Genomic DNA, 26,151 nt, shown 5'->3' on the forward strand with positions numbered 1-26,151 from the left:
TCCAGTCAGCACCCCTGAGATGGCCAATAGCCACTCAACCCTCCTGAAGGAGACAGCCTGTAGCCACTCTGAGGGAAAACAGGAGATGGACTGCAGCCGCTCCTGCCTTCATGAGGAGACGGTCTGTAGCCGCTCTGAAGGTGTCCTTTCCGAGACAGCCTGTAGCTGCTCAACCCTTCTGAAGGAGACGGCCTGTAGCCACTCCAAGGGAAAACAGGAAACGGCCTGTAGCCGCTCAATCCTCCTGAAGGAGGCGGCCTGTAGCCGCTCTGAGGGAAATCAGGAGATGGCCTGTAGCCGCTCTGAGGAAAATCAGGAGACGGCCTGTAGCCGCTCCCGCCTTCGTCAGGAGACAGCCTGTAGCCGCTCTGAAGGTGCCCCTGAGTCGGCTTGTAGCTGCTCCCTTCCCCAGGTCACAGCCAGTAGCTGGGCCTTAGCGACGGCCTGTAGCTGTGCCCCTAGAAGGCCATGGCCAGTAGCTGGGCCTTAGCAACAGCCTGTAGCCGTGCCCCTAGAAGGCCACGGCCAGTAGCTGGGCCCTACGGCAGGAGACGGCCTGTAGCCGCTCCTCCATCAGGTGCTGACTCCTGTTCACCAACCTACGACTCAGAAGGAGTCCCCAGCCTGGAGGAGTACCGGAGAGGCCCCGTGACTTCCCCTGGCCTCTTCACCCTGCAGCCAGATCTGGAGAGGACTCACCTGACGGACCCCGATGTAGGCCGGCGCCGCAGCCCCTTCCTGATGGCACCACCAAGCATCGGGGACCGCAGCCCTCAGGACCCCCAGACCACCCCCAGGACCCCCGGGCGGGACCTCCCTACACCCAGATGCAGGAGATCTTTGTCCTCTGCCAGGCGCCTGAGCGAGAAGCTCAGGCAGTTAATCGGCCCCAGCCCTGAGGGCCGTACTCCCGCCCCAAGCCCTGAAAGCGCGGGGCCCTTTGCCACCCGCAGCCCCGGACGAGAGAGGACGCCCCCACGCGTGATCCCGTGGCCCCCGGCGGAACCCAGCCCCGTCAGTAGTGGGTCTGGGTCACCTCCGCCGCCCTTGTACCTGACCGTCACGATGCCCAGATCCGAAAGGAGTGACAGTGAAAGCAGTGTCCATGACTTAGTGACGTGAAGTCAGAGCAGTGAATTAACCATATAAAGGAAGTCAGTGAGAGAAGCACCAGTGACAATATAAAAGTGATGGAGTGAACAAAAGTAACTGTGAAACCGTGAACATGGCCAAGCAGTGAAATACGGGTCTGTTACAGTGAATACGCTACCATCTGATAACGCCGCATCATACAAAAATCATACACAGACCCTTGCGTTAAAGTAATAATTGCCAACAGTGAAATAGTACCACCCACTCCACAAATATATAAAACTTAGAGTTCCAGCAATAATAGTATATAAACTGTTATGCTGGTTGACTTTGCATCGACTTCTCGCGCCAGACACCATCGACTGAGCGGGGTCCTCTTTCTAAACCGGAAGTAGAGCACACAGGGCATAAAAACTCGGCAGGACACTTTAACACATCTTTTGCCTTGGATCAATTTCCTTTCTGTATATATACAGAGGTACAATGGATATGACTGGAATAAAATGACAAGGAACTTAATATTACTATATCAAGGGCACAGTTTTTACACCTGAGTTAGCGTGGGGGTGAATAGCACAGAGTTGTGGTGACGTTCAGCTATACAGTTTACTTCACTGGACTGTTGGTAGTGAGTTAGTCCCCGAGTCGCACACTTAAGATATCTCTCTGTTTCTAGGGAAATTAGTACTCTAATAGCACAGTACATGACATGATCTTTACATCTGAGTCAATATAGGGCGAATAACACAGAGTTGTGGCGACACTGGTTTACATACTTTATATCACTGGACTGTGGATAGTGAGTTAGTCTCGGAGTCACACACTCTAGGTATCACTGTGTTTCTGGGGAACTTAGTTATAGGCACAATAATCAGGGTTGACTGGAGAAGCGACCCTTGTGGGTTTTATTTCTGTCCCACTGCCCTGCATCACTGAAGGTCACTGTCACTACTAAGTCTTTTCACACGACACTGGGAGTTAGGGCGTCGTCACTGTATCATTTGGCCGGGGTTTACCTGAGGTGGCGCCCAGGAGTAGGAGGCCTTCCAGAGAGTCCTTCTGCAGGAGGCACTGGATCACTCTCAGGAGCGTTGTGACCCAGGCGCGCGTCTGGTCCAGGGTGCAGGGAGGCCCTTCCTTGTTAGGGCCTTGACCTGTTAAGTGGCCCTTGGGACTAGGGCCGAACAGGGACAGGAGTCAGGCCTGCCGCCTCTCACTCCGGGTGGAGGGCCAATGGCGAGCGGGGCCGGAGCGATCCCACCTTGGGGTCCGCAGGCTGGCCATGGGAGACTTGGAACTGCGGCCACCCTTTGGTTGGGGCGTCGTCAGGGGTTGGCTGCGGCACCTCGCCTGCGGGGCATCCGTCAGGAACCAGCATTGTACGGGGGCCAAGTGCAGGACGCGGACCTTGCCTTCGGCGACAGGACCTCGCCACCACTCCTGGAACAGCAGCACCTCTGGGGAACCACACCTGGAGGGAGAGAGAGATGGGCGTCCCACGTAGCCCAAAGGTGGAGGGCAGGCCATTCAAGGGACGTTCCCCTCCGGGGAAACCCCGAGAGCTGTGGACAAAGGGTGTACAATGGCCGTCCCTTCCCCGACGTGGACGATGGCCGTCGTCGCGGCTCCACAGCCCTCTGGGGTAGCAGCAGAAAGACGTACGGTGACCATTCCTTCCCCGGTACGGACGATGGCCATTATCGCTGTGCTGCTCCCGATGGAGGAAGAGGCAGATAAGGGACGTACGATGGCTGTTACCGCGGCTCTGCCTGCACTACAGGAAGTAGCTGAGGGACGTATGGTGGCCGTTCCCTCCCCGGTACTGACGATGGCCATTACCGCGGTGCTACTCCTGAAGGAGAGGAGGAGGTGGACGAGGGACGTACGATGCCCATTCCCTCCCCAGTACGGACGATGGCCGTTACTGCAGCTCCACCTCTCCTGCCTTCTTCCATCGGTGAGCGCTCAGTAGCTAACTCACTGACTTCAGGGCTACTCCCGTAGCAGGAGGAAGTGGATGAGGGACGTATGATGGCTGTTCCCTCCCCAGAGCAGACGATGGCCGTCATCGCGATCCCACTCCTCCTTCCTGTGCCAGTCGGCGAGCGCTCAATAGCTAACTCGCCGAGGCGGTCACCAGATGTGGCTACAGCAGAAGGGTGTACGATGGCCGTTCCTTCACCGGTACGGACAATGGCTGTTACCGCAGCACTACAGGGGGAAACAGCTGAGGGACGTATGATGGCCATTCCCTCCCCGGTATGGATGATGGCCATTACCATGGTGCTGCCTGGGACTGTATCTGGTGCAGTCCCAGCCCAATCCTGCTAAGGGCTGGTCTGGTTGAGAAGTTGTGCCGCATTCCTGCGACATCGTGGCTGAGTAGGTTGAGGGGAAGAAGGACACAAGGTTGGGCCGCCCTGGCACCCGTCTTGTTCTGGGCCGGTCCTGCACTCACCTGGCCCACCGTGGTGTCCTCCTGGGGTGGGGGTAGGGCTACAGCTCCGTAGCGGTGTGGGGGTTCTGGCGGTGGGGGCGGGCATATTACCACCATCCGTGGTAAGAAAGTCACGGCCCCATGACTGGAGGTGGTATGTAGTTGTAGTGGAGGTCTGGTGTGTGGGTGTGATGTGTTGGAGGAAGGTGGTCCAGAGATGTGTTATATGGTTAGGTTCTTGGTGGGGGTTAAGTGTGATGTGGAGTGTGGAAGTGTGTTGGGTGTGATGAAGGCTGCGGAGGAGGTGTTGCATCCCTCGTATTCTCTGTCCCGGTCCGTGGAGGGGATGCCAAATAATTCTGTGGATCCTCATCTCTGGTGGTGGTGCTTGGTGCAGGGTTGGTGGCTGTATGCTGGCTAGGGGTGAAGTCCTCGGGCTTTTATGGGGGAGGTGAGGGGCGGAGCGACGGCTCCCCCTGGAGAATTGGGCTGGTGAAAGTTTCCTCCTGGCTTGATGGAGGCTGAGGGTGATGGGCCTAATATTGGGGGTATGTGTTGTGTGTGGTGGTGTCGATGATGTAAGAGTGGGCGTTGGGGTGTATCTGGCTGGTGGGCGTGAGAGGCGTCTGGATCTGGTGGTCGTGGTAGTGAGGACGGGCGTGGGGAGTGAAGCTGTGGAGGCACGTGGTGGTGTGGGTGTCGTGGTTTGGGCGTGAGTGGTTGCGGGTGGTGATAGGAGTGGCGAGTGTAGTTGGCGTGATCGGTGGATAACGGGTGGGCAGGGGTGGCTGCTTGGGTGGTGTGGGTGGTGGGTGGTAAATGTGAGAGGTTTGCTGGTGCAGTGATGTGGGGGGTGGTGGTGGGGGGAGAGTGGGTGGGTGGGGGTGAGCGTCATGGTGGCAAGGTGCAGGTGATTGTTCCGCCGGGGTCGCGGGAGTTGTCACGGAGTGGTGTGTGGTTGAAGTGTGGTAGGGGGTATAGGCTGGTGATTGGCAAGGTGGAGGAGGTGATGGCGAGGTGTCTGAGTGGGGTGTGGAGGAGGGGGGGGTTGGTGATGTTGTGAAATTGGAGGATGTCAGCAGCGGGTCATGTAGAGGGGTAGTGGGAGGCGGGGTTGTGGTAGGTGAGGTGGCAAGGGAGGGTGAGAAGGAGCTGGAGTATGAATCGTGGGGTTGATTCTCGGAAGGAGTGGGGGTGGTTGCTGCACAGCGGGAAGTGTGTGGCGCGTGGGCTGGGGGAATGTCACTTTTGATGGGTCGGAAGGGGCGCACGTGGTGGTTGCAGTGCATGTGTGGGCGTCCGTGCTGTTGGATGGTGACTTGGTAGGGGTTAGGGACTTTTATGATGGTGAAGGGGCCGTCGAATCGGGGGGGATAGCTTGTCTGGGGTGGGTAAGTGTGCCACGACCAAAAAGTCTCCTGGTTTGTAGGAGTTGGAGGTTAGTGTGTCCGGTTGCAGATCTTGTTGTTGTTGAAGGTGGTGGAGGCGTCACTTGAGGTGGTGTAGGGGGTCGGTGGTGGTGGGTGTGGGGGGTGGTTGGAGGTGGTGGCGGAGGGGCAGTAGGAGCGGGGTTTCCCCGAAAACTCGCTCGTGGGGGATGGTTCCATCATCCCTAAGGCATGTGTTCAAACCCCACTGAACAATTTTCACGTGGGCTGGCCAGTCGTCGTTGCCTGTTTGTAAAATTCTTGTCCGCACCTGATTATGGAGGGAATGGTGACTTCTCTCACAGATACTATTTCCTTGGGGCCAGTATGGGGAGGAGTGTGAGATTTGATAGCCGAACAGGTTGGCTAATTCGTCCCAGACTTTGCCGGCAAACTCGGGGGCATTATCACAGTGTAGGGCCTGGGGAATCCCGAAATAGGGGAAAACGTGGCGGACTAATGCATCCGCTACTGTCACTGCATTATGTTCTTTTGCGGGGCAGGCAATGAGAAATTTGAAATATACATCAACGAAGGTAATGATGTATTTGTAGCCTGCTTTGGGTGTTAGGGGCCCGACTATTTCAACCAATAGCAATTGCCATGGCTTGCTTGCCGTGATTTTTCCGGTAGGTCCAGCTGTGCGTGTGATACCTTTACCCAAGGAGCAGGCTAGGCACGATTGGATGATGTCTTTGGTAATGGTCGAGGGGTTGGATGTCCAATGAATGTCGTTGAAAACTTGCAGGCAGTAATTTTTTTGTGCTGAATTGGATACTGTTATCAGCGTGGAGGTGAAGCATTACATTGCACGTGGCATCGGGGTCCAAGACAATGTGGCCGTCCTGGTTGAACAGGTGTTCTCCGTGTTGGTGTAGTTTGGCGAAGGTGTGCAGTGGTATCCATTGGGGCCATTGCCTGGCCTGCCACATTTGGATGAGGTCTGTGTTGGTGCGGATGGCATTGATGGGTAGGCGGGAGAGGGCGTCGGCATTTGTGTGTAGTTTCCCGGGCCGGTATGATATTTCAAAGTCGAATTCTTCAAGCGCTTCTCTCCATCAAATTAGTTGAGTGCTGGTGGCGGAGACTGTCGCAGTCATTGAAGAGATCGACGGTTGGTGACGATGATTACATGGGTGCCAGATATGTAGGATCGGAAATAATTTAAAGCCCAAATGATGCCCAGGCACTCACGTTTAGTTGCAGCGTAATTTTTCTCTGCCTGGTTGAGGGTGCGGCTGGCACAGGCGATGATGTGTTCCCATCCGTCCTGCACCTGTGCAAGGACTTCACTGATGGCGATCAAGGAAACGTCAGTGTATAGGCGGAAGGGTAGGTTATAGTCAGGAAAAGCAACAATCAGGGCTGAGATGAGTTTGGTTTTGAGGGTGTTAAGAGCTGCATCCCGGGTATCTGTCCAGACAAAGGGTTCGCCTTTCTTGGTGAGATCATGTAAGGGCTTGGCAATGTCGGCGAAGCCTTTGACGAAATGCCTGTAGTATGAGGTAAGTCCAAGGAAGGTGCGTGTTTCGTGGACGTTCTTAGGTAGGGGGAGGTCAGCGATGGCGCGCAATTGGTCAGGGTCAGGAGAGATGCCCTCGGCTCCGACCACGTGTCCCAGGAACGAGATGGATCTCTCGGCTAAGACGCACTTGGGAGGTTTGAGTTTGAGTCCGGCTGGGGTACTCTGGTAAATACTTGTTTGAGGTGGTGGAGATGGTCGGCCCTGGTTCGGCTGAACACGATGACATCGTCTAGATACGCTAGGCAGATCTCCCAGGTCAGGCCGCTTAGGACTGACCCCATGAGACGGGAGAATGTAGCTGGTGCATGGCAGAGGCCAAAAGGGAGGACGTTAAATTAGTAATGTTTGCCATTACTGGTCGAGAAGGCTGTTTTTTGTTTGTCTTTTGGGTGGACAGGGACTTGCCAGTATCCTGACTGCAAGTTGGGGGTGGAAAACCAGGAAGAGCCGTGCAGTGAGTCAACGGAATCGTCTATTCTGAGCAGGGGAGTGGAGTCCTTGGTGGTGACATTGTTGAGTTTATGGTAGTCAACACAGAACTGCGTGGTGCCATCCTTCTTTTTAGCAAGCACGATGGGAGAGGACCAAGGGCTAGTAGAGTGTGATATAACGCCGGCATCGAGCATGTCCTGGACCTGCCGGTCTTCCTCTACCCATTACTTGGGGTTTTTGCGTCGTGAGGGTTGGTGAATGGGTGGTCCCATGGTGTGTGGCTCAGGTAGGTGGTGTGCCTGATGTCTGCAGGGCCAGATGAAAAAAGGTCTTGGGAGTCCAGGAGAAGTTGTTGGAGGCTGTTTGCCTGGTGGGTGGAGAGGTGGTCAGGTACAGTAGGTAACGTGGCAGGAGTGGGGGAGGGTGTCTCACAAGGCTCGGCTTCCTCCATGTCACCTACTATTAAATCTCGAGGGAGGGTAAGTGGCATGGTGGCGAGGTTGGCGATTCGCATGGCTTGGACATGCGGGGTAAGAAATGTGGGAGAGAGTAAACATGATGAGAGGGGCCCGGATGGTAAGTTGGGTGAAAATAGTACGGATGTACCGCTGGGCCGGTTTAATTGTAACCAAGCCTCGTGATGTGGGGGAATGGTGAGGGCGGAAGCAATGGTGGCATGGAAAGTTGGAGGCGGTGTATGAGAGGAAAGAGAAGAGGAGTGGGGGTGAGAAGGCATGATGGTGGGGGATGGGAGGGGTGAGGGTGAAGTTGAGATACATGTGCAGAGTGGTTGAGGGGATGGGGGGAGTGGGGATGTGTTGGGTGGAGGTGTGCACCTGCTGTGTGGGGGGTTAGGGTGGGAAGGGGTGGGAACGGAAGTGGAGGCGGATCTTGCTGCAGTCGATGTTGGTGTGGAGCCTTTGTAGGAGGTCCAGCCCCAGGTAGCCATCATATGCACGGCAGGTGCACAATTGTTGACTCTATACAGGGGTTTTATCCGCCCCTGTGTGGAGTACAACTCTCATGTGTGGGGAGGCTCCCCACATACAGCTCTTCTCAATAGGGTGGAGTCAAAGGCTTTTCGTCTCATTAACTCTCCTCCTCTTACTGACTCCCTTCAACCTCTGTCTCTTCGCCGCACTGTTGCATCTTTATCTCTTTTCTATCGCTACTTTAATGGTCACTGCTCCTCTGAACTGTCTGCTTGCATTCCTCCACCTCTACGACGGGCGCGTAGCACCCGTCTGGCAGCAAACTCTCATCCCTTTTCTGTCCAACTCTCTAATGCAAGAGTTAACCGTTACTCCCAGTCTTTCATTCATGCAACAGGTCAGCTCTGGAACTGTCTCCCTCTGTCTGTATTTCCTCCTGCCTATGATCTCCAGTCTTTCAAACGCAGTGTGTCCAGGCATCTAAAAATGATCGGATCTTGAATTTGGCTCTCTATTGTATTTTGTTTTTCTCTTGGAGGGAACTGTTACTGCGGGCTCATGGCCTTTGGTTCCTTCTTCCTCGCATAAAAAAAAAAAAAAAAAAAAAAAAAAGGTGGAGTCGAAGACGATGAAGGGGTGTCTTGCGGTGGCTTGTTGGTGGGTGTCAATCCGCAGGTCCTGGGTTTCCCCACGGATAGGCAGGGGTCCATCCCCCGCGTCTACGAGGTTGGCTGAGGTGGGGAGAAGGGGGCAGAAGGCGGAGCTCTGGCGGGAGTAGAAATGTGAGTAGAGGCAGGATCTGGCTGCTCCCGTGTCAACCAATAGTCTTGCCTTGACCCCATTCTGCCTCATTTTGTCGTAGACTGGGGGTCTATATTTGTGTGAAGTGGCCCCCACCACCGTGGGGAGGTGCAGGGGTGGACCTAAAAATCCATCTGTTGTATGTTGCTCTCTTCGTTGGGCTCCACTTCCCCTGGGTCTGCATAAGGGAGGGGTGGAGCGTCGTCGTCCGGTGCGTTGTCGTCTAAAGATGACACCTTCTGGCACCCTTGTGGGGCTGCCCTGCATCGTGTGGCCTTCAGTTGCTTGCGTATATCATACAGAGGGCAGCTGCGACTGCAGGCAGTAAATTCCCATGTGTTTATGGAGATCAGGTTAGAGTTTTCTCTGGGGTTAGGGCGTTTCTTCAGAGGGTGAGCTCTGGGTATGGCAGGTGACGGCTCCATAGTGGGTGGTGTTGGGGGAGTCCGTTGCTTTTGTGGCAGCGCCTTGGTTGTGGAGAATCTACTGACCACATGTATAGGTTGAGGTGTGGGGCGGGCAGCAAGGAGGCGGCGTACAAGCTGTAGGTCTTGGTCCATGTCTCCCGAAGGATCGTATATTGTGAAGCGTTCCCTGACGGTGCTTGGGAGGATTCTCAGCAGGGAATTGAATGTATGTAGGTCCCGAGTGGCAGTGTTGGCTTCGGGATAGGCGGCGGTGACAAGTCACTATGCCTGGATGAAAGTGTCATCGAGGCTACTGTCGTAAGTGAGGGCGTCCAGCTGTGAGAGAGCAACAATTCTGCCCAAAGAAGGCGTGACAGCCTGCTTCATGATATGTGTGAATTGGTCCCATTTAAAGTCAGGGACGATTTTTGTGGCTATGGTTGCCACAATTTTGCCCAGGTGAGGTAGTGTGACTGCAATTTTCTCCCTGTTGGTATCAAACCCTATGTCAAATAAGGGTTTAACCATATCCATGTACACATCGATGTTGTATTGTTTAGGACTGAACTTTGGCAATTCCCCGGAGGGGAAGGTCCCTTGTGTGGCCCGCCCTCCACCTCTGGGCTGCATGGGACGCCCGTCTCTCTCGCCCTCCAGGTGTGGTTCCCCAAAGGCGTTGCCGTTCCAGGAGTGGTGGTGAGGTCCTGTCGCTGAAGGCGAGGTCCGTGCCCTGCACCCAGCCCCTGGACAACGCCAGTTCCTGGCGGACACCCCACAGGTGAGGTGCTGCAGCTAACCCCTGACGATGCCTCAACCTAAGGGCGACCACAGTTCCAAGTCTCCCAGGGCCAGCCCGCGGACCCCAAGGCGGGACCGCTCCGGCCCTACTCACCGTTGGCCCTCCACCCGGAGTGAGAGGTGGCAGGCCCGACTTCTGGCCCTGTTTGGCCCTAGTCCCGAGGGCCACTTACTAGGTCGAGGCCCTAACAAGGAAGGGCCTCCCTGCACCCCAGACCAGACACGCGCCGGGGTCACAATGCCCCAGAGAGTGATCCAGTGCCTCCTGTAGGAGGACTCTCCGGAAGGCCTCCCTCCTACTTCCAGGCGCCACCTCAGGTAAACCCCGGTCAAGGATACAGTGACGACCCCCTAACTCCCAGTGTCGTGTGAAAAGACTTAATAGTGACAGTAACCTCCAGTGATACAGAGCAGTGGGACAGAAATAAAAAATTCCAGTCAACCCTGATTATTGTGCCTATAACTAAGTTCCCTAGAAACAGAGTGATACCTAGAGTGTGTGACTCCGAGACTAACTCACTACCAACAGTCCAGTGATATAAAGTATGTAAACCAGTGTCGCCACAACTCTGTGTTATTCGCCCTATATTGACTCAGATGTAAAGATCATGCTATGTACTGTGTTTTAGAGTACTAAGTTCCCTTGAAACAGAGCGATATCTTAAGTGTGCAACTCGGGGACTAACTTACTAACAGTCCAGTGAAGTAAATAGTATAAGTGAACGTCACCACAACTCTGTGCTATTCACCCCCACGCTAACTCAGGTGTAAAGACTGTGCCCATGATATAGTAATATTAAGTTCCTTGTCATTTAATTCCAATCATATCCATTGTACCTCTGTATATATACAGAAAGGAAATTGATCCAAGGCAAAAGATGTGTTAAAGTGTCCTGCCGAGTTTTTATGCCCTGTTCCTTTGTAAGTGTTCTACTTCTGGTCTAGAAAGAGGACCCCGCTCAATCGCTGGTGTCTAGCGCGAGAAGTCGATCTAAAGACAACCAGCATAACACTTCGACGTAAAACAGCTTAAACATCACTATCTTTTCAACTTTAATACAGCACTATCTTTTCCCTTTCTGCTATTACCTTTCTCTGCCTTTGCCATAAAGGGTGAATTGAGGCGCCGCCTGCTGAAGTGATGCAAGTGACACAAACAAAAATTCGAGAAAACAGCGTTTGAAAGTTGGCGGGCTAGCTCACTCCCGCTTGCCCTAGCCTCACTTGACCTGTAGAGCGGAAGTGAAGCAAGGAGCAAATCGGTGACGCTAACCTCATTTCCAACATTCATATGCTATTTTCTCGGGTTATTACTACTCTACTGATAATACATGACCCCTTGAAGCACATGGCGCTTTTGTACCTTATATTTTAGGTACCTCCATACGATTTCACTCAACATACGAAGATTTGTCGGAATTGCATGGATTAAAAAAAAAAAAAAAAAAAAAGCCTCCTTTACCTATTAATAATCCTGTTGTTTTAAACTGTCTGAATAAGTGGTTGATGAAGACTGAAGGCCTACTCAAGGTATTCCGAGACAATGACCCTGATAATAATATTACTGAACGTGACTGGGCTTATTACCATACTACTCCATCACGTAATATGTTCATGATGTCAATACTTAATAACTTCCTTATCATAATACACTGAATATAATTTCCTTGGAAAAAAAAAATGTAAAACTGGTAGGGACTTCTCAAAATAATATTTTTCTTTTATGTAGCCACGTACACACAACTTGCCTTTTACTAAAAATATAATGACTTCTCTTTCATAATATTATTCCTATTATTTTTTCTTAACACTACCTTAAGAATAATATTACTCTCTCCGACTATTTCATTGCACTTACGTGGGCACTGACAAGGCGGTCCAACTTTTCTTTCCGGTAAGTTTTTTCCAGTGTATTCTAGGCCCAAGTTTCGCCACTTTCTTCCACCTCTCCTGGTTGCAGGGTTTCTAATGTGCGCCAGAGGGTGAGATAAAGGCCGGTTGGTCAGTAGTACCACTGTCGGCCATTGTAGCAGCCGTACAGGTCAGAAAACCGCACACACACACACACACACACACACACACACACAAAAGTAAATACGAGGCGGGAGCTATGACTGACGCCCCTACTGCGCTCCCATTGGCTGGCGGGCACCATGAGGCGCGTGCTGATTGGTTTGGCACCTCTCCCGGGCTCTTGCCTTACTACAGATCGGAAAGTAAAGTCGTGCAGCATTTCCTCAAAAAATTCGTGGTTTTGTGTGGTATTATGGACTATATGACCATACCACATCCCTTAATCACTTTGAGTCACTTACCTCACATAACGCTATTATTGTACCACTCGATGCAAGTGAAAACAAAATTTCGACTGTGTCACTTGCATCAGTGACTTCAGCAAGGCAGCAACCTATGGCGATGCTTTATACTCATTGGCTAAATGTACCCCATATAATTCGTTGAACTAGGCCGAAAAAAAAGTCATAATCCATACATGTTTTTGTATTATAAGCGATGAGTGTAGGTGGTTCAATATGGCGGCGAAAATCACACGCTCGCGGCGGAGATAGCCTCGCCATACTATAGAGCTCAGTGGGTTCACATCATCTTACAAAAGTCCCAACACCCTGCCAAAGATTTCTATCTATTCCCAGACGCCATAATCCCGTAAGGTGTGGCCATTTGACTTAGAGTTATTTGTTTTACAGGGAGGGGCACTAACCCTCCACCAACCCACTTGTTGACACGTAGGGAGCACGTATGGTTTGGTTATATGGCTACCACCCAGCGTTGTAAATGGTTTCTTGGCTTACAGGAAACCATTTGGCTTGTCACTCAATGTAAAGCCACCTGTAAATGAAAGAAAAGCAATGAGAAGTTCTTTTGAAAAAAAAAAAAAAAAAGCATAGTATACTAATATTCGCTTATTTAGGTCACCTTCAGTGCGAGGACGACCAGAGCTTGTTTCAGAGTAGTACTAATCAAAACAGCGCATTAAAATATGTGGATAATATCAGATAGTTAACGCCATGTCCTGTGAGGCAGTCGGCGAGTGGAGCGAGAGAAACTTGTCCTGTGAGGCATCGATCATTCGCTCTAGTTAAGACGTAAACAATGGTAAGTCTGTGTTGAGTTACCACGGAAATTAATAAGAAATGGCCAGCTACATATTGATGACTGCAGCGAGAAGCGTGGTGCTGAGTTCTAGGTGTGCCAGCAGACTGTGGTATCCGGTAAATGAGACTTCTGTAGCGCTTGTAGGGGACCAGAGTGTGAGGTGAGTTTTACTGTCAATTTAAGGTACAGTTCTAACCGTAAAGGTAATGAGCAAATGGTGTGTGTAAATGCATCACTACCTACTCGGGCAAGTGGTTTTCTTGCTGTGCCATAACTCTCCAGTTTGCCTACTGGCAAGACATTTGTTAACCTTTTAGGATCAGCAGGGTAGGTTATTTGCGGAAATAAGTTAACATTTATGCCCCGTCCACACTAGGGATCATGCTGCGTGCTTTGGCATGTCAAGTTACCCAACTCAGGTCTTTGTGCTGCAGAAGTTCTGTGGTGCATGCTTCTGGCAAATCTGGTTGAGAGGCACTTCGTGGTGACAGGGCACACCTTAGTACCCTGAGTAACACTCTGGCTTTCCTTGAGAATAATTGTATTTTCATTGCCTTTTTTTTTTCTTTCATCTCCAATACAAGTTGCCAATACATCCCCCAGGTTGTGCAGTATATTTTCCTGGTAGTTTTTGATGAGATTTGGATGATTTTGACCTTCATGTTTGTCGGAAATGCTTTATTTTGCCTCTGAACCCTGACTGGATGAGGAGGTGAAATGAAGCATTTTTGACAGAAAACAAAGGCAAAAATCACTCATCGCATCAAAAACCACCAGAAAAATATACTGCATAACCGGTTAACCTAACCAAACAGACCTAATCTAACCCAGTCAAACCTGACCAACAGAAAACAAAGACAAAAATCACTCAAATAGCATCAGAACCACAAGAAAACTATACTTCACAACTAGTTAACCTGACCTAACCAAACCAAACCTAACCTAACCAACCTAACCTAGCCCAACCTAACCTAACCTAACCTGCTGCAGTGGAATGCTTACCTTAGAGATACACTGGTCCAGGTTGTGCAGTATATTTATCTGGTAGTTTTTGACGAGATTTGAGTGATTTTGATCCTCATTTTTGTCGGAAATGCTTCATTTAAGACATACCGGTAAATAATCAGTATCACACCCGGTGCACAGATCACGTCCTACTTCATCAAGCCATAGTGAGAAGGATTTGAATTTTTTTACCCAGAATGAATCAAAGAGCACACTTCAAACTGATTGGTAGAATACCATCATGAGACTAAAAGTATGCCCATGAGTGGCTGAAACATGTCAAGAAGACACATGCGCAGTAGATGGAAAGAGAAACACATGTATGAACATACGCATTTTTTACATGAACTGGCAGTCAAGATCCAAGGTATGGTATTTTGGGATATTTTTATTAAATTCAATATCTCTGTAAATATTGATTTGCAGATCGGGTCATGGGGGTTTATTAGCATTCTTAGGCATTATACTATGTGTTTATGGTGGTAATATCCCTGAACTGCATATTGGCAACTTGTAAAATAATACCGAATGGTCAAGGTGCAGCACCATATGGTTTACAGAACTGCTGAAGATGCATCCATGTACTGGTATCTGGCAGGGAAAAAACAAGCAGTACAAGCACAAGAACTTAAGAAGTGCAAGTTTAAAACAATATCAGTTGATATAGCAAATGCTGTGATAGCTACTGCTTACATCACATCTTTTTGTCAGAACATAGTGTCACAATGCTCCACATCATTGATTCTTGAACTGTTGCAGTGTTGGTATCCATCCTCCTCTTGCAGCTCAACGGTAACTAGTGCATGCCGCCTATTGTTCTGGTGTGGACATCACCATCCTCAGCAACATGACGTGTAACTGGGTGCGCGGCATGACCCCTGGTGTGGACCTTAGCTTCTGTTTGTATGTGCAGTACCGCTGGGTATTTCTGTTTCTTTATCAATCCATATACCAGTCACTTCTTGATAAAGGGATGCTCTGACTATAGAGTTGTAGATGGTAGGTACTTTATACAGCTGCTGGTATATTCATCTATCTATCTGTTTATTGCCAGATGCCCCAATCCCATAAGGGGTGGCCACAAAATCACTTTCATGTCACCCTGACCAATGTCATTTCACTGCAGTGCTCCCAGTTCACACCCCATCTCTCATATACCTCTCCACTCCATCCCTTCATCTCATCCTCGGCCTCCCCCCTCACTCGCATACACACTCCTCATTAGTCTCTCGCTCTTCATCCTCTCCACATAGCCAAAGCACCTCAGTGTATTTCTCTTGACGCTTTCTGTCACATCCACATCCACATCACAATGCTCCTTCACATCCTCATTTGTCAGTCTGTCTTTCTACATAACTCCACTTGCTGCTCTCAAATAACTCATTTCTATTGCTCTCACTCTTGGCTTGTGTTCTTCCAACAAGGTCCAAGCTTCACTTCCATACGTTAGGGTTGGTATCACAATACTGTCATGGAGCAACTTTCTTACCTCCATTCTCACTTCCCTATTCTTTATCACTGCTTTAAAAAAACAGCAACCTTTCCTCACTGTTGTACCCTTTCAAGCACTTCATCCTCTAAACTTCCATCCTTACTCATCACACTACCCAAATACTGTACTTGAACTCATTCACATTTTCCATTTCCACCTCATCCAGCCTCACTGTACATTGTGGCTTCATTTCTCTCGAAGACCATAACTTTACTCTTCCCCACATTCACCTTTGGATCTGTTTCGTACACAATCTCCCAAACTCATTCACTAAGCCTTGCAGTTCCCCTTTGTCTTCACTTAACAATACATTATTATCTGCAAACTGCAGTACAGGGAGCTTCCAAACACTGCCCTCTCTCATTAGGTTTGCTCCAACATTGACTGACCTGCCTTGTACTGTACCTCTTTTATAACCCCATCCACATACAGATTGAACAACTATGGGGACATGACACATCCCTGTTTCAGTCCAACATTCAAATAAAAAGATTCACTCAGTTCACTGTCCAGATGCATTGCAGCCTTAGCCCTCTCATACACTCTTTTCATGGCATTCATCAACTTCCCATTTACTCCATAGATTCTTAATACTTTTCACATTCCATGTCTATCCATCCTGTCATATGCTTTCTCCAAATCCATGAAGGCTGCATGCAGCCTCTTTCCCTTCTCTTATAACTTTTCCACTGAAGACCTAAGAATGAACATCAGATCTACACAAACTTTTCCTTTCCTAAAGCCCCCTTCTTCTCCAACTAATTACTCTGTTATTTCCTTTGTACAGGGGGATAATTATACCTGACTTAGAATTCTTCAGAACTCTACCTTCCTCCCAGGCCAATCTACACATCTTCCATATCCATTCTACTACTATCTTTCTCCCGTGATTCAGCATTTCACCACACATTCCATCAATTCCTGGGGCTTTCCCCATATTGACCTTTTCGTTGGTTCCACTACTTCCATCCTACTGATTTCTTCCTCTCTTCTCACCTCCCTCCTTCTCCCAGCCACTTTCATTCTCAGTGTTCAGCAGTTCCTTTAAGTGTTCTCTCCATCTGCTCACTTTTCTCCCTTCTCCACAAGCAGTCTACCATTCATACACCATACTAGTAAATAGTATTTACCCTTATATCATTCTTGGTTAAAGCCATGGTCACATGGGGCATTTTCAAGCAATGTTTTCTTCCAGACTGTTTTTCTTGATGTCTGAATATTCAGAAGTTTTCTCAGTTATTATTTAGGAATGATTGCAGACGTGTGTCTCTGTCTTGAGCCAAAAAACTTCCAGCAGTAATTAGGGTCAGATCAGGGGAAATAGAATTAATTACACAAACAGAAATGCTCATTTTTGTGCTTAATGTTCACGTAATACTACAGTAGCTGTTTATCGTTATTATTCCAGCTAACATACTCAGATACAGTAACTGTAAACAAACGGGAAATGTACGTTGATTGGTGGTTTGACCAGCTTTTGTTTACATCCAAGCCTGCCACTCACTCAGGGTCAGACTTCTTCATGTTGGTATCTTTCTTGTTAATAATATGATAAACAAAACTCAACAGATGAAGATTCTGTCTTGTTCTAGTATGTGATGGGGTTATGTCAAGTGAAAATCTGTTGCATACTATACTGATTTTATCATAAATTAATGTCGATTTAACACGGGTTCTGTGGGGATATGGTTGGGGATCAAGGCCCATGACCAGAATCTCAAAAGACCTTACCCTTTACAGGCTTTCCCTCAGCGCCCTCAGTAGCACTGCGCTTTCCACTAGGGGTACCACTCTAGCCAGACATGCTGTCCAAGTCACAAGTTTCATTATTTCATGCACAAAAAGTTATCATTACTTAACCCTCTCGAACTCTTTCAGCGCAACCTGTGTACAACCGCTTACGAGTATGGTACTGCATGACCCCCACGGGCTGGCCCAGACCTCACATGCCACACACCCCTCACTCAACGATGTGCACGACATCAGAAAATGTTTCCATTCAACTTTCTCCCCTGCTCTTATTTATAACTATTATTATGAATTGTATGTGGAAGGTGGGGACACTCACCATCCACTCACTGAATGTAGTGCTGCTCTTGGATGGCTGCCCTTGCCTCTCCTCCATCCTTGTTTCCTTGCATCCTTTTCTGTCGTTCTTTCTTTCATTCTTTCCTCATCCTTCTGCCTGTGGGTGACTCTACACTCTTTCCTCTGTCTTTCTTTCCTTCATTCCTCTTCCTTCTGCCCGTGGGTGACTACACTGAGTGACAAGCCAGATGGTTCCTGTACACCAGGAAATCATTTACTACGCTGGGTGGTAACCACATAACCAAGTTTTGGCACCTGGTGGTTTAGTGGGTAATTATGGCGCTCCAGTCGGATTGAGCCTGTGTAGGTTCATATCCAAGGGGTGGTTGGGGTTTATTGCTCACGTAATGCCACTCGGATGAGTGAGGCTAGTCACTGTCATCTTGAATGTCAGGACCAACTTGCCTAGCCCCGGGCCCCTACGCTTTTCATGGGGCAACGTAGGATTGGATGGTGAATGAATGAATGTTAGGAAATTGCTACATGCTATAAATGAATAAATGATCTTTCTAATGAAGGGAAAAAAAAAGGAAAAATTATATTTTATCATTCTCTCATTTATTCATTGCAGATTTCTCACAGATATACAGTATAAACATTTTGTCTATGCTTGTTGAGAGATTTGTAGAGCATTTGCAATGATTTTTGTGAAGAAAATGACACTTCTAGCTCTATTAGAAAGATTTTTATGGTGTATGGAACAGAAATATCTTAGTCTTTGACCACACCCGGCCGCTCTAGTAGTGGCTGGCTGAACATCATAAAATGTTTCCAGTCATTTCATTCCCCAGCCCTTATGTGTAACTGTATTGTTATGAAATTACTACATGTTTAGAAAAGAAAAAATGAATTATCATATTGTTTTGTTCACTCATTGAACACCGAATTTTTAGAGCTATACTGTATAAACATTTCGTCATTGCTTGTTGAATGCTCTACAACTTTCACTCAACAAGCATTGACGAAATGTTTATACAATATATCTGTGAGAAGTCAGCGTTGAATAAATGAGTAAATGATAAAATATGGTAATTTATTTTTATATTTTATATTTTTATTTTTATTTATTTTTGTTCATTAGGAAGATTGTTTATTTATTTATAACAGCAAATTCATGGCAATACAGTGATAAAAATGGGTAGAGGAGAAAGCTGATTGACGCAACCAAAAATCATGGCAAAAAAATACCGCAACCTATATGGTTGGACTTAACCTATGTTGAAAAAGTGCAAGCAGTTGGATTTTTTACTGAGCCCTTGTGCATGGGAGGGTAGATATTGTCCATTGCACTATTCATTGTGCACTTGCACTGTTATCTGGCAATAGCAGTGGTGTTTCAGTGGCCTTGCATAGGCGAGATGGAACGAAAACCAGATGAACACAATTCAGTACATGTAAACACTGGACCGCCACCTTGGCTCAAATGTCTGGCTCACGGCTTTTTCAGGCAGCACTGTGTACGCACGGGATTGTTGTATGCAGCCACCTTGACTATTATAAAAACAAATTCCATAATCATTAACCCGAAAGTGGCTATAACTTTATTTTTATCGTTGTATTATTTTATTCCTTATGTTACTAAACCATCGTCCATCGTATATCGGGTCTTGCCTGTATTGGGGTTGAGTCATACATACAGCCTCTTGGTTTCTGAGTCCACCAAAATAAGCTCTGACCACTTTATATTAAATGCTCTCACTCCCTGTTCTAGGACGTTACTGGTACTTGCAAGTCTACAAACATTTTCTAAGTAGTAGTCTGTTTCTGGATTATAAGCATCGACATAACCAGAATAGCAGCATCCTCATTGGCATGTATATTCACTGTTTTTATTGCTGGACCTGTACATGTTGCTATCGGTAACAGCAGGATAAGATAAACACTTGTCTGACTCACACGGCAACATTAACTTATTTTTCTCCTTGCAGTGAGAGAACAGCTCACGCGATCATCTTTGAAAGAATTTCATTGCTCTTGCTATTGCTCTTCGGATTGCTGTTGCCCAAAAATATTCCCTTGTGACCATGACTTAATTTGATACACTAACAAACTAAAGATAGTGAAGTTACTTAAATAGGCATTCACTGTATTTCAGTGCAAGCAAGAGCTTTTATTTTTCCTGTAACCATCATGTGTTTATAATTGTGAGTACAGGATACCCATAAAGTTACATTAACCTCTTGGTGGAGGTGGTATGTTGGTCTATAAGAACAAATATCTGTACTCATTCACAGGGTGGTTGAAACCACTGTATGGGCATATGAGTAATTTATCCCCTTGGGAATGTAATAAAGTGGCTGCCTTGAATATGAGCCGCTTCAGTCTTAGACAGTTTATCTTTTTACTCCTTCTGTCTTCAGGCAATTTTACAAATTGTGGGAGAGATGTATTGAACTTGGGGGGGAGGGGTTAGTTTTATCTCAAAACCTCTTGATCACCAGAGCTGAACGAAATAGTTTAATAAAACTACAGAGTGACAGCAACAGTAAAATCAAAAGTACAGTACATCATTGGATTGAAGGGGTTGAGCTGTGAGTTTGGTCATGCACCAGAGAACATTGCTAGTAGGTATGTAGTAATTCTTAGTGGTAGGTGGGGGCGCTCACCATCCACTCACTCGATGTAGTGTTGCTCTCGGGGGTCTGCCCTGTGATCTCTTCCATCCTTCTTTCCTTCCATTCTCATCTGTCTTTCTTTCCTTCAGTCTTTTCTCGTCCTTCTGCCTACAGGTGACTTTACGCTCCCTCTTTTGTCTTTCTTTCCTTCATTTTTTCCCCTTCCTTCTGCCAGTGGGTGTCTCTACATTGAGTGACAAGCCAGATGGTTTCCTGTACACCAGGAAACCATTTACTACGATGGGTGGTAACCATATAACCAAATTTTGGCGCCTGTGGTTTAGTGGGTAATTATTGCGCTCCAATCGGATTGAGCCGGTGAAGGTTTATATCCAAGGGATGGTTGGGGTTTATTGCTCATGTAATGCCATTCAGGGATGACTGAGGCTGGTCGCTCTCATCTTAAATGTCAGGACCAACTGCCTAGCCCCGGGCTTCTACGCTCTTCATGAGGCAACGTAGGATTGGATGATGGATGGATGTAGTAATTCTGTGAATGACTGATTTTGCAGCAGCCTGCTCTTCATTTCAGATGGAGAAAAGCAAGATGGATACCCACAGCCAAGAGCAAAATGTTCAGGATACCGGAAAGAAAAACACTTCCTGATGATGAGTATGTGGAGATGATGCGATTATACAACATTTATCGCACAAGAATGAAAGCAGTTAGGTATGTTGTGAGTGTCTAATCTTGAAGGAAATCAATTTTATTCGGTTCATCTGCCTACTCTACTGATTTAGTGGTGTTTAGGGGCACCCTACCATCCACTTTCTTGATATAGCAGCAGAGTTATCAGTACCTACAGGTACCTCTGCATTAATTGACAGATCATATGGTTTCTTTAGGCTAACCCAGGCAGCCAGTTATTACAATGGATGGTAACCACATGACCAACTAACAGATGCCTGGTGGTCTATTGGGTTAAGGTGCTGCAACAGGTCCGTAATGGTTTGCATCCGATTGGTGGTTGAATCTTATTTCTCATATAATGCCACTCAAAAGGGAGTGGCTGGTCACCTTTCCCTTAAATGTTGGGACCAAGCAAGGAGGTTCAAAGGGTGGAGGCAGCATCAGGTGGGATGATTGGAGCCTAGTGACCTGACCGGTTGCCATATTGTTGTCGGCATAAGGCGCATCAGGGTATGTCAGGGCTAGGCTCAAGGAGGTTCAGATTTCAGTTAGCTGAACAATAAAATTCATTCGTATGCACTGTTTGATATAAGGAATTTTCGAAGTCTTTGTAGTTATGGCTGGAAGCGTCCTTTACAAGCAGATAATAATTCAGAGATAATGGGGTTCATTGAAAGTGCAAAACGGTATCTTAGATCTTATATCTCCTGATAACGTGCCAATGGCTAAATCTAAAGAACGACTGGATTTGTGGGATTTCTAGTTTTTGCAAGAGTCTCCAGAAGATTAATGAGATGCTAATCTTTCTATCTATCTATCTATCTTTAGCCTGACACCCTAATCCCGCAAAGGGTGGCTGCAGACAAAATGCCTCCAAGTCGCTCTGTCACCCACCATTTGACTACCCTCCCCCCAACACACTCCCCCCTCCCTCATATACCACTCAACTCCATCCCTCCACCTCATCCTCGGTCTACGCCTCCCTCTCCCTCCCTCCACCTCACCTACATACGCCCTCTTAGTCAGTCTTTCATTCTCCATTCTCTCCACATGTCTAAACCACCTCAGTGTATTTCTCTTTAGCTTCTCAACCTCATCCACATCCACCCCACAACGTTCCTTCACTTCTTCATTCGTCAACCTGTCCCTCCATGTCACTTCACATGCTCCTCTCAAGTAACTCATTTCCACTGCTCTCACTCTTGACTTGTCCCCCTCTTGCAAGGTCCATGCCTCGCTTCCTTATGTCAGGGTAGGGATCACAATACTATCATGCAGTGACTTCTTAACTTCCATACTCACCTCCCTATTTCTCATCACTGCTTTCAGTGAACCAACAACCTTCCTTCCCTGCTGTACCCTTTCACACACTTCATCCCTCAATGTTCCATCCTTACTCATCACACTACCCAAGTACTTGAATGCACTCACATTCTCCATATCTTCACCATCCATCCTCACTGTACATTCTGTGACTTCATTCATCTTAAACACCATAACTTTACTCTTGTTTACATAAACTTTCAGATTCCTCCTCCTACACACTGTTCCAGATTCATTCACCAAACCTTGCAACTCTCATTTATCTTCACTCAACAATACTGTATCATTAGCAAACAGCAACACCGGAATATTCCAAATCTCACCCTCATTCATTAGAGCCACCCCCCACATCCACTGCCCTATCTTGCACCTACTTTACAACCCCATCCATATATATATTAAACAGGCATGGAGACATCACACAACCCTGTTTCAGTCCCACACTGACATAAAAGAACTCACTCAGCTCACCATCCACTCGCACCGTAGCCCTAGCTCCTTCGTACATACTCCTCACAGCACTCAACAATTTCTCCTTCACTCCATATATTTTTAATACCTTCCACATACCTTGCCTATCTATTCTGTCATAAGCTTTCTCCAAGTCCATGAAGCCATCATACACTTTCTATCCCTTCTCAAGATACTTCTCCACTAAACATCTTAGAATGAGTATCTGATCTACACACCCTTTTCCCTTCCTAAATCCCCCTTGTTCTTCTCCAACTAGCTCCTCTGTCATATGCCTAACCCTATCCATGAGTATTCTGCCATATATTTTTCCGTCACACTAAGAAGGCAAATACCCCTATGGTTACCACATACTTCTCTCTCCCCTTTTCCTTTGTATAAAGGAACAGTTATACCTGATTTCCAGTCTTCTGGAACCCTTCCCTCTTCCTAAGCCAATCTACACAACTTCCATATCCACTCCACAACAATCTCTCCCCCATACCTCTGCATTTCACCACACACTCCGTCAATTCCTGGAGCCTTTCCCATCTTGATCTTCGTCATTGCTTCCACTACTTCTGCCCTACTGATCTCTTCCTCCCTCCTCTCATCTCTTCTTCTCCCAGCCATTTGCCAACCACTTATTCTCGCACTGCTCTCACTACATTCAACAGATCCTCAAAGTGCTCCTTCCATCTCCTCTATTTCTCTCTCTTCTCCACCAGCAATCTATTATCCCTATCTTTCACTTCCCTACTATATCCCCTTTCACACTGCCTTACATTACCTCCTTCCAAAACAATTTCTTACTCTCCCTCCATTTCACACTCAAATTCCTCCCAAATTCTTCATCCACTTTCTTCTTACTCTCCTTCACCAGTCTCTTCACTTCCCTTCTCCTGCTCACATATACCTCTCTCTTCTCTCTCATCTTCTCCCCTACCTCTACTCGCTAACCATTCACTCACTGCCTTCTTCTATTGTTCCACAGCTTGTTTCACCTCATCATTCCACCAATCTGTCCCTTGCACACCCTTGCATCTCCTCCTCACTCCACAAACAACCTCACACGCTGCGCCTATCTTTTCCGTGAATATCTTACATACGTCTTCCACCCGTTCCATCTGCTCTAATTCATACCTTCCCAATCTTTCTTCCACTATGCTCTTATACTCTGCCATTTTCTCACTATCTTGCAGCTTCTCCACTCTTCTCACAGGAGCTGTTTCCTCCTGTCTTCCCTTTTGTCTCTTCAACCATTTTCTTTGCAGCTTTACCTTGGCCATCACTAAGTAATGGTCTGAGACTCCATTCCCCCACCCTCTCCACACTTTTGCATCCAACAATTGTCTTCTCATTCACTCATCCACACACACATAGTCTATCATTGCCTTTCGTTCAACAAGTTCACCATCCATCCTCCTCATTACTCTCTATGTGTACCTGTGGATCATCTTATGCCGAAACTAGGTGTTAGCTATTGCCAACCCCTTACCAGCACAGATGTCCACCAAAGCACTACCATTCCCATCTACTTCAGTTGGCACACCCCACTGACCAATCACTCCATCCTCTCATACATTCCCAACTTTGCCATTCATGTCTCCAATCACAAGCACTCTCTCGCTCCTCTCAAATTTGTCCATACATGCTTCTACTCTCGCCCAAAACTCCTCTTTCACTCTTGCCACTTGGTCCTCTGTCGGCACATACGCACATACAATCGCCCATGCTTGTATACCTACTTTCATCCTCACCCATACAACCCATGCACCCACTGTTCCATACTCTCTTATAGTCTCCTTCCACTTCTTGCATATCATCAGACATTCTCTCTCTTGCCTTCTCATTCTCATTAACTCCCACACATATACCTAAACATATTCCCACTCTCTCGCCCTTTCATCTTTCTATTTACTTTCAATCAATCCACATATATCCACTCTTGCATCCTCAAGCACCTGAACAATCTCTCTCACTTTCACTTCATCATTCACTCCTCTCACATTCCATGTCCCCACCCTCAGTTCTGAACTATTTCTTATATAATGAGCCAGGATAACATTGAACTATTTTTCTGGCAAAATCAGAAGTATGGAAGGATGCAACAATAATCCTTCAGCTCGCCAGTTCACAGCAGCCTATAAGAAGGTAATGCTTCACAATGACACTAAGGAAGTGTCATGAGGAGACTGCTTAGCCTTAGAGGATATACCAATTTTGATGGCTTCTAGTAATTATCTAAGTGATATAAATACCTATGATCCTTCAAGTAGAGTGATTAATACCTTTGTGGACAAAAGCAGACTTGTAGATGATGATGATGAGTGTCTTACACAGATAATTATGATGTATTAGGAAAGAAAAATGGTGACATTGTTTCTTCTATGCTATCACCATATTCTGAAAAAATTGTTGCATACATAGCAGGATGTGTATCAATGAAACTTTACAGATCTTTGAAGTGTGAACGTTGCTGCAGTGCACTGTTTATTGAAAACTGTGATAATTCTCGTACACTGATTATTAAGAAAAACAAAGGAAACCTGTCATTCCCCTCAAAAGATGTCATAGATATATGTTGCTTAAGTGAAAAGATATTCATAGAAAAAGCATTGCTTGCTAAACAAATACACCTCTATGCAGAGCTTCAAGGAAATATTATTACAAAATTGTAACTTATGTCTTATCAGATGGCTTAAACAAATCTGTATTTCCAAGCTTGACAGTACATATGTCAGACAGTGACCTTTTAAAGAATCATTTTGTGTTGTTAATCAAAGCAGTAACGGAGACATATCCTCAGGTAAGATACAACTATGCTGGTAAACAATTCACTGCACGACAATCAACTCTTAAAGGTATTATGAGCAGAACTGCAATGAATAAGCTACTATTATTCAGTGGGTTGTGGAGCTAATGTCAGTCAAATGTTCATGTTAATGTAGTCATAGCATGCAGTAAATCTCAACAGTAAGGCCATCGGCTCATTTAAACAGCTAAATGAATAATATAAATGAGTGTGGGCAGTATAACTAGTAATAATAGTATGGGTCGGGTAACTGCCTGGAGCAAGTAAGCCTACAACAGTGTGGTGGACACGCCAGCGGCTGGCTTCACCTGACAGCATGGAGCGAGTATCTCGTTCTGTCTCTACCCTTTAAACCTTCTTGGGACCAAGTAACTTAGCCCTAGATCTCTATGATCCTTATGGGGCAAGAAAAGATTGGATGATAGAGAGTGATAGACACTGGTGATTAATCTTATTTACAGTATCCACTGCAGCCAACTCTGGTTGATTTTCTGAATGAACACAAAAATACGTTCCCTGTTGCACGAGTACAGGTACCTTGCATCCAGTACAGTAATTAGATCGAACAACGCTGCTTTGTTGAACTAAATTCATAGAGGACAAATAAAAAACCTTATGGGGAAAATTATTTAGATCAGACAAGACTGTAATTTAACTGCAATTTGTCAGTTGAATAAGGGCAGGCAGCACACCTACACAAAACAAGCACAATGATACTGTCTAACGTACAGTAGAACCTCTCTCATTCGGACTATATGGGGGGAAGG

General features: G+C 47.1%; 1 protein-coding gene across 3 annotated transcripts in view; it reads left to right on the forward strand.

Moving 5' to 3' along the window:
• The first annotated feature begins 12,960 nt into the window (after positions 1–12,960).
• mRpS26 (mitochondrial ribosomal protein S26) overlaps positions 12,961–26,151 on the forward strand; it is a 79,397-nt gene continuing 66,206 nt past the window's right edge. For 2 of the 3 annotated variants that reach the window (XR_013898815.1, XM_080278764.1), the window contains exons 1-2: positions 12,961–13,125; positions 20,698–20,835. Coding sequence is in view for 2 of the 3 variants with exons in the window: in XM_080278764.1 (XP_080134890.1) it covers positions 13,004–13,125; positions 20,698–20,835 (260 nt within the window). In the remaining variant the exon portion in view is untranslated. The remainder of the gene's footprint in view (positions 13,126–20,697; positions 20,836–26,151) is intronic. The other variant, XM_080278765.1, reaches the window with a different exon arrangement.

This window comes from Coenobita brevimanus, chromosome 74 (assembly GCF_032717465.1).
Source record: "Coenobita brevimanus isolate Jiangsu-jjx chromosome 74, ASM3271746v2, whole genome shotgun sequence".
In the NCBI taxonomy this organism is placed as follows: domain Eukaryota; kingdom Metazoa; phylum Arthropoda; class Malacostraca; order Decapoda; family Coenobitidae; genus Coenobita; species Coenobita brevimanus.